Source organism: Pleuronectes platessa, chromosome 1 (assembly GCF_947347685.1).
Source record: "Pleuronectes platessa chromosome 1, fPlePla1.1, whole genome shotgun sequence".
NCBI classification, from domain to species: domain Eukaryota; kingdom Metazoa; phylum Chordata; class Actinopteri; order Pleuronectiformes; family Pleuronectidae; genus Pleuronectes; species Pleuronectes platessa.
The window spans coordinates 15,785,260-15,794,277 of NC_070626.1; the positions used below are offsets into that span (position 1 = coordinate 15,785,260).

The following is a 9,018-nucleotide window of genomic DNA, read 5'->3' on the forward strand; positions in this document are numbered from 1 at the left end:
GCATGTCAGTCAGGGAGACTCATGGAGAATTAAATGTAAAATTTATTAGGCAAAATGTACAACAGCTGCACACGCATCTTACAGCTCAAATATAGAACCTTTATTTCACCTCCACTCTTTGAGAGCAGAATAGAATATTCAACTTAGTTTAATTCTTTAATGAACTGTGAAAACATTCATAAAAAAACAACAGCTCACATTTATCAAACTTTTCAAAGCAGGAAAGCTGGTTTTAAATCAGGTGGAAACAATGGTTAAATATTATGTTGAAAAGAAGCTTTTACTGGAATAAAAGTGGTTTTAAAATATGGGAAGTGCTTTTACCTACAGTTGCTTGTTTTTGTCTTTGCTTTTCCCTGCTTGGCCTCTTAAAGACCATCAATAACCTAAAAGTGTCATCAAGTGACCATGCTCAGTTCTAACAGTGCAGCGATATTCACAATCTTATTACCATCACACCGAAGGCATGTCTCCTCCACAATCCTGAGTCAGCACTGATTTACATCTCTTAACAAGTGAGATGTGGAACAAGATAAATTAAAGTCCATCGCAATAAAATATTTGAAAAAATCTTGAGATTTAGTTTTCGCCTTTTCAATCCAATTCAAAACTGGTTATTATTATTATGAAAAACTTTTTTTAAACAAAGATGCCTCATGTTCAGCACCAACAACAGCTACAACATGAATTGTTCTTCATGTCCTTTTAGGAATGGTGAGTTAATAGTATGATATTAATAGCTTGTTAAAGTCACATTTGGTCTGTTTGTAGTGAAGGTGAAGTTATACTTGAACCCCACAGTAATAACAATGGCTCGAACGAAAGGAACTTCTGATTGGATAAGTATTCCTGCTTAAAAACTTGAGCTTAGTAAATGTGGGCTAAAGAGATGTGAAACAGACGCCAGGATGGATCGGAGGAGGGACGACTTCATCAGTAAGCACCTCGCAGCCCGCTGCTCTGTGAGCCCCCACCCCCTCCTGAGTTACTGTAGTAGCCCCCCCCGCCACGACCTGTAAGAGGTGGGAAAGGATGGGTCAGTCTAAAAAGGATTAAAATTGTTTCAAGACAAGAAAGGCTCATTGGACTGTAAAAAGTTAATTTGACAATGGTGATCAAACTTTAAAATCGCAAAAATAAAAACTCACTCATCTCAGCTGCTCCACAGGAGGTTGAGTTGAGAAACAGCTCGATGTAGCGATGCTCTGTGGAGAAAACATCAGTTCATCATTCAGCCCATTAGATTCGGTTTCATACTGCATGACTTTCCGACTGATCCCCCTGCTCTTCTATGTCATCCTGCACACGGAATGACAGATGAGGTCGGAGGAGATGAGACGTGTCTGTGGACATCAGTTGTTAAGAATAGAGAGAAAAGAGGGCTGCATTTTTCTGTCTGACCCGGTCCAACAACAAGAGGAAACGAACTGAGCCAGATGCAGTTAATAAAAGCTGCACCGGTTCCCTCACACCATGGCTAATGCCTGATTTCCCCTGATGAATACCTTCACCAACTTTACCACATCTAATCTGGTGGGCTGGAGTTGGCCGGAGTTGTCACAGACTCGTTAGATTTCCAGCAGGTTGTCTAATTGTGTCTCTGACGAATTCACACCCAGCGATCATGTGCCGATCGGAGGCTTTTTTTTGCCAATTTTCCAAACAGTAGTGTGGATTAGGCTTGAGGGACCTGAATTTTTGTTTTGTGTAAATTAAATTACACATGGTTACAATTTCATGTATCATATGCAATATCTCAAATATTGTTGTGATACCTGTGAACCTACATCGTTTGATTGTTTGTTTACTTTAAATATTATTTTTATGTTAGCAATGTGCCATTATAAAAAGGAATTCCAACATTCCAACCTGCCCGACCCAGAGCCAACTAATATCCTGGCAGATTATCAGTTGAGCTTTAATGTTTGAGTTGTTATTCCGCTTCAGTAGATACCACAGAGCCACTCAGCTATTGGTCAGCAAGTCATTCTGTGTCATGAACATTGCATAATGTAGCGTAAAAGTGTGAGCCAACAAAAGAGCAGACAAGCTGAAGGGGAAAATGGAGGACATACGCATGTGGTTCTTGTCTTTGGACATGGCTGCCACAGCATCTTCGTGGGAGCGAAACTCCACATCTGCCTCTCCAGTCGACTTGCCGTTAGGAGCCACATCAATGTGAACCCTCAGTGGATTCAACGGAGAGAAGAACTACATGAAGAGAGACAGACACACACACATCCACATGAACAGACAGACAAACAAACCGAAAGGAAAACAGAAACAGAAAGAGGGTTCACAAAGTTACATTTTAAATGGCACAAATAATTTAATTCAGTTTGAGAATCAGTTGTTTCAAGCCAGATATATCAATAAATCCTATTATTATAATCAATGAGGTTAATGCATCCTGAATCTAAATAAGTCACAGAAAACTGATGACAAATGACCTTTTTGAGACAATGAGCTTCCTTGCTGCAGGAGGAAACGCCAATCCTCCCCGCGACAGTGGTACCATTTAAATGTTTGTTGTGTAACATCTTCGAAAACCTGAGATCATTTACAAATAAACTTCACAACTAATATCACTGCCTGCTACAGGCAAGAAAAAAACCTTTAAATAGACTCAAGCAAATTAAATGTAAGAGCTTTTTCTACCTGTAAATAAACTTGCACTGTATGAAAGTGTTTGAGAGAGATGATTGAAGTAACTGGTCTGTGTGTGTGTTCTTACCTTAGCGAGGTCTCCCTCTGTGGCACGGAAAGGTAGACCCCTCATATGAACGAAATGGCCACTGTGAAAGCCTGAGCCACCATTATCTTGACCACTATAATGGTGGCCTCCCATCCCTGAGCCCAAACAAACAAACACACAGGTCAGTACAGTCGTAGAGCAGAACCAAAACCACGATGTCTTCAAAGATGCACAAGAAAGGAGAAATCTGACACATTTACTCAAGAAGTGAAACAAAAACAGTGGATATTAATGAAACAGACTGTGGTTATACATTTTTAAGTTCTTCATATTCTCATATTTAGTGTGAATCTTAATTTCTTAGAGGTTGTCTTTTAGTTGTGGAAATGAGACACCAAGATGGTCAGAAAACACTGTTTTATCAACTTAAAAATGTGTATGTGTGGTTTTCAAACAATAAATCAGTATCAGGCTGACCGCCAGTCTCTATGTAAATAGATTCTGGACCTTACCTCTTCCTCCCCTCTCTCCTCTCACGCGATCATCGAACATGTCGTTGCCAAAACAGTAGTTGTCGAAACCGTTGTAACTGTCAAAGCCACTGTAACCTGGACACAGACACCGGCACAGAGGAACAATAGAAGGCTTCATTGTCAATTTAACAATCATAGAAAATCTAACGCATCTGAAGCAGGGGTCAATGGATGGTCAAACTTCTGCAGGCTAAAAAAATTGAAATAATGACATGTTTATGGGCCCATGAACAGATTAATCAACCCCTGCACCAGCAAAACAGAGTGAACCCTCAAGTGGCTCCAAGGTGTTTATGTAAACTTTTTGCTGTTTAATATATTGTATTATGTACTTATGTTCCTTCATAAGAAAATATAATTTTATCATAGGCGTCTTTACTTTCCAAAAAATCTAATATCCATGGATTGAAGTATCTGCTTCTGCTGTTCAAGGTTGACACTGAATTTAATTTTGAGAAGATTTTTTTAAATGTTTAACAGCACTACTGAAACCAAAAACAAAACATAACTGCACTATTAGTTAGTTTATTCATCAATTACACTTAATGCACAAAAACAAAAAAGGTGCTTACCTCCTCCATAACCTCCTCCGCTCCTCATGGTGTTCATCAGAGTCCCACCACGGCCAAGCCCTGGTCCAAAAACCCCTCCGCGTGGGCCCCCCATCATGGGTCTATCATAGGGTCCTGGTCTCTGGCCTCCCGTCCCCCGCTGGGGCAGCTCATAGTGGGCTCTGATATCATTACCACTGCTCTTAAAAATCTCTATATACCTGTAATATAAGAGGCCCGTTGGGTTGAGGGGTTAGAGGGTTATTGTGTAAATTTAGAGATATCATTTACAGAGAGACACACCCAAAGAACTTCTAACTAGTGGTCTAAGATGTTCTAACCTGGAGATCGGAGTCTGCATGACAGAACTTCCTCAACAGAATCTCATCAGTAGCTGGGTTTAGGGCTGAACTTGATGTCTACACCAACCTCACCTCTTGTTACTAACAGTTAAATAAATCCTTACTGGACTTTTAGGTGTTCCACTGGTCATTTTAATTATTTTCCACAGCAGAAATAATCTAATACTTAACTGGTGGAGGGTTTATTGACTGTTCTCTGCTAGACTTTAAAACTCATTCCCCTCTTTCACAATATTGATAGATTTATGAAACACTGTAGAGCAAGTAAAATTATCGAATATATCAAAATGTTGCTTAAACACAATAGTGCCAGGTCTTAAATGACCTCCTGTTAAACTGTCTATGGCATTTAACAATCACACCACCTTTAACTCAAAGATTAGATATATGAACTTTCATCCCAATTTCCAGCATGTCACCATAATTACAACAAATAAACCCATTAAACCAAACCCATTAGCATTTGAATTAATATTACATGTCCCACCCGAGTCATTGACTGTTTTTTGGTAAGAATTATTTTAGCACATCAACCCATGCTTATCATTCACCCATAACAGAACCAAATCCCATTAACACCATAATGATTCTAATATGACAACCCATTAGATACTACAGTAGAAGCCCAACCCAGTCCAGCCCGTCCCTTTCCCATCTGTCCCACCTGTGCCCTATTCTTTCCTTGTGTTTCCCCAGAGCCTTTTCTGCTATCTCCTTTGAGGCAAACTGCACGAAGGCTTCCCCTGTGCTCCTCCCCTGGTAGTCCACTGGCAGAGTAATCCCATTTGGCACGATTCTCAACCCTTCAACCCAAGCACACATAAATACATAGGTGGGTAGGTAAACTGATATAGAACAACACCCACTGCATCACTGGAGCTATAAGATTTAATATACATCTTGACAGTGGATAAACAACGACTCTGGCATCTCATAAGTCTGCATTAGAAAGGGGCATCTCAGAAGAATTGTCCAGCAAGGGAAAAAACAAATACTGATCTGGAGTCAGGGTAGGACTAAGTGTTATAATGGATTCAGAGACTTATTCCTCTGATAAACTGAATGTATATCATTGACTAAAATACTATATATTAGTGCTGAGTGATAAATAAAATATTAACAATAAATTAATATATTATAGTTTATCATGTTATAAAGAGGCTGCCAGTAAGAAGAGTCACAGTACTGACCCCAGATCAGTGTCAAAGGAATATCTCCCTCAAACCAGCCCAGCTGATACTTTATTTTTACTTTTAACTATTATTTAACACTGAAACATGACTTGTAGTTCATATAAGAAAAAAAGAGCTAAACAATGCGTTAACACTATTGTGGTAAACAGCACAGTGTCAGTTATTTACAAGGACAAGCTAGTCAACCCCAGTATGACTGCACTTAGAGGGATAGTTCCCTGAAAAATGAAAATTCACTCACAACACTATGCCGATTGAGGGGAGGTTGAAGTGTTCGAGTCCACAAAACACTTTTCTCAGGGGTAAACAGTGTTGCAGCCAAATCTAATAAAATTTTAGAAAAACGGGACCCCTTCTTCAGACAGAAAAAAACTGAAAAAAAACTGAACCATACTGCTCGTGTGGTTTGATCCAAGTGCCCGGAAGCCCCGACATTCATTTTCAACTCAAAACGCTATCATTTACACCATGTTTTTAGCCTAAATGTCCATCGAAAGCCTCCTCGGAGGCGCGTTCACATTCCCACGGACACACAGGAAAACTGCACACACTCTCACCAAAGGGCCATGCAGGGTGCATGTCCTCATCACTAGCGGTAAAGGACTTTTAGGCTTAAAACATGGAAGAGCAGTATGGAGGAATGTTATGTGTTATTTCAGTTTTATTATTTCTGAAGAAGATGTTACTTTGGCTGGAACACTGTTTACCCCTGAGACTCCTAAAGTGTTTTCAGGACTCAAACACTTCACCCACCCCTCCCATTGGGACAGTGGTGAGTAGATAATGTGTGAATTTTTATTTGTCCCTTTAAAGTACAAGAACAAACACACATTAGGGCCCTGACACACACGCTTGTATGCAGATACAATGTCGTAACTACCTCAGGGAAAGATGTTTGTAAATAAGGTTCATTAGGTTTATAAAAAATCCTATTTTTAATATGGAGATCGATAACATGAGTGTTGCTGTATGTTGATCTGGTAGTGTGCTTGTATTAGGTTGATCCACTGTGTGAAGAGTTCAAAGTTGGCAGTAATCATGCCATAATCAATCACATTTCCTAATCCCAAATTAGTGTTTAAAAGGAGCCAGTAAATCTAGTGGATCACTTTTGAGTACTTTTATACAAACACAAACTTGGGTTTAAACAAATATTAGACATAAATATTGACTTGTGATTGATTAATGTTTTTTTCTTGTGGGACATCTGCTGGCTGTAATTTTCTAAGACAAATGACTTATTGAACAGTGTGTCTATCCCTCAGATTAATGTGTGTAAGATCAGTACAATTCAATAGAGTGATTAGAAGTGTTCATGTACCTGAGAAGAACTGAACAATCTCTTCCTTGCTGCAGCCAAAGGGCAGGCCTCTAAGTCTCAGCATGCAACCACTGCAGCTGTCATAATCAGCAGGACCACTACGCTTCAGCACCCAGTCCATTTCACTACGGTTTGACTTGAACACTGATTCAGATACACAGACAGATGGACATAACAAACACATGTTATACTGCATGTCATTTCAAAGGACAATTAAACTTTGAATAATACGTAGATACAAATAGATTAGTATTCAGAAGTCATCACACATATGAAAGTATCTGAGTAAAGCCTGTACAGTGAAATCAGTACAGATGATGACTAAAGCCTTTGCATGTAAAGCAAATACAAAGCAAAACTATCCTAAAAGTAAATAAATGATATGTAAGCAACCAAGTACTTTGTATTAACATTACATAACGCAGTAACTGTTCAAAGAGAAACTCAATAGGAAAAATACCCACTGATTCATGAGTGTGTTATGCCTGTTTATATCACTTACCCTCTATGTATCTGTGTCCCATGTATTTTCGGTCCTTGGAGAGGGCATTCTTGAAACCTTCAGATGCTTTCAGCTCAATAAATGCCTCTCCACTGGGACGGCCGTCTTTAGAGTAGGTGAAACACACTCCGTTCACTTTGCCAACAATGTCACAGTCTGTAAATCAGAAAGAATAATTAAAATCTCCTTCAAATGTTGCCTACACATAAAGGAATATCTCACAATAGAGAATACAACTGGTTCCTGTCTAATTTGATTATTTGGAATGGTAGAAAGCAGAAATGGTTATTTGCCTGAAATTCTGAAAACACAACAACAGCACTTTGAGTGTGTGTGGGGGGCGCGTGTTTTCTCACCAGAGAAGAAGCTGGCCAACTCCTCCTGTGTGCAGGACCAGGGCAGTCCTCTGATCCGGACCACGTAGCCCTCGTCATCCAAAGACATCCTCACTGCCACAGAGAGTCAAAACATAGCAGCATTATGTAACTGTCGTCTGAGGTACTTTAACACACAACACTGCCATCATCAAATCATGCTGTGCTTCCCGTTTCCTCTGTTCTCCCAGCACTGCACATTCATTATGTGCTGAGTCCACATTAGGAACAGAACAATTATTTTTTTTAACAGCAACTAACTGCTCTTTTCATTTGTCTCTGCTATATTTCTCCTTGGCTTATGTACGCATTTAGTATTAATGGTGATACACTTTATTTGACGTTTATTTGTATGGTTATTATTATAAACAGAGAGGCAAAGTGGGAACGAGCAGATCACTCACAAATGCATCTGTGAAATAATACATCACAGCATCATTTTGCATGTAGCTTATTTTGGTGCGATAAACACCACGGCACACTTCACCTGCAGGAACTAAGACACTGCAGTCTGACTTATAAACAGGCAGGAACAACAGGAAATAACATGACTATTCACGTAGCACTTAGTTAGCCTAAGTTAGCCTTGCTTCTAAAACGTGTCTCAAAGTAGGTTTGAGCCACAGAAACGTGTCCACAACATTACATGTCCTTTCATGCAGTTGCTTCTGTGACGTTCGCCACAGGAGAACATTAGTCGGCCTGGATACAGGGTTAGCTCGTGATGCTAACGCGTCGCTGTTGCTGTCAGTCTGCTGACAAGCTACTGTTAACCTGGCACCAGCAGTGGTTAGTGGTTAGCAGCTAGCAGCTAGCAGCTAACGGTAGGACACCGACAGCGGTCAAACGAAACGAGACAAACTAGTTCACTTCTGGACGGTCGTGCGCTGTCACCGACCACAGTTATAATGTAGCCGCACGTCAGCTGAACAACTTGGTGGAAGTGTCTTACAGTCGCCTCTTGTCCCGGGTGTCCCCCTGCTCCTGTCTCCTTCTACTTCCGAGTACTGTCTCTTCCTACTCCTGTCTCTTCCTACTCCTGTCTCCTCCTACTCCCGTCCCTAGCCTCAGGTCCAACACGACCGCTCAGGTACGATATCGCGATACTTCAAGATAACATTATTCACTACTACTACTACTACTACTACTACTACTACTTCTACTACTACTACTAATACTACTAATACTAATACTACTACTACTAATAATAATAATAATAGCCTTAGAAGATTATTCATACACAGCACGGTGCAGAAATACTTTTTTAAAGGTATATGTCCTACATTTAAAAATACAGTAAGTATTATATATATATATATAGGATATATGTATCCTTATAGTAGCGAAAGTAAGAGTAAACTATTCATCCTCATTATGTAAATTGTCGAATTCCACATTAAGGTGTACTATTTCATAGAATTATATCCATTGATGCATTAGTATGTTCTTTAAAAGTTGCAGGTGGTACAGTACCCCCCCCCCCCCTT

The 9,018-nt window shown here is 39.8% G+C and overlaps 1 protein-coding gene across 1 annotated transcript; it reads right to left on the reverse strand.

Annotated features, from left to right (window-relative positions):
- Positions 1-24: 24 nt before the first annotated feature.
- On the reverse strand, positions 25-8,627 carry hnrnph3 (heterogeneous nuclear ribonucleoprotein H3 (2H9)). The gene is made up of 11 exons (XM_053425979.1): positions 8,484-8,627; positions 7,514-7,606; positions 7,158-7,313; positions 6,656-6,799; positions 4,806-4,944; positions 3,801-4,000; positions 3,208-3,303; positions 2,735-2,850; positions 2,076-2,211; positions 1,149-1,205; positions 25-1,013 (listed from the first exon to the last, which is right to left on the reverse strand). The coding sequence occupies exons 2-11, from the start codon at positions 7,599-7,601 to the stop codon at positions 934-936; spliced, it is 1,212 nt and encodes a 403-aa protein (XP_053281954.1). The 5' UTR covers positions 7,602-7,606; positions 8,484-8,627; the 3' UTR covers positions 25-933.
- Between the last annotated feature and the right edge of the window lie 391 nt (positions 8,628-9,018).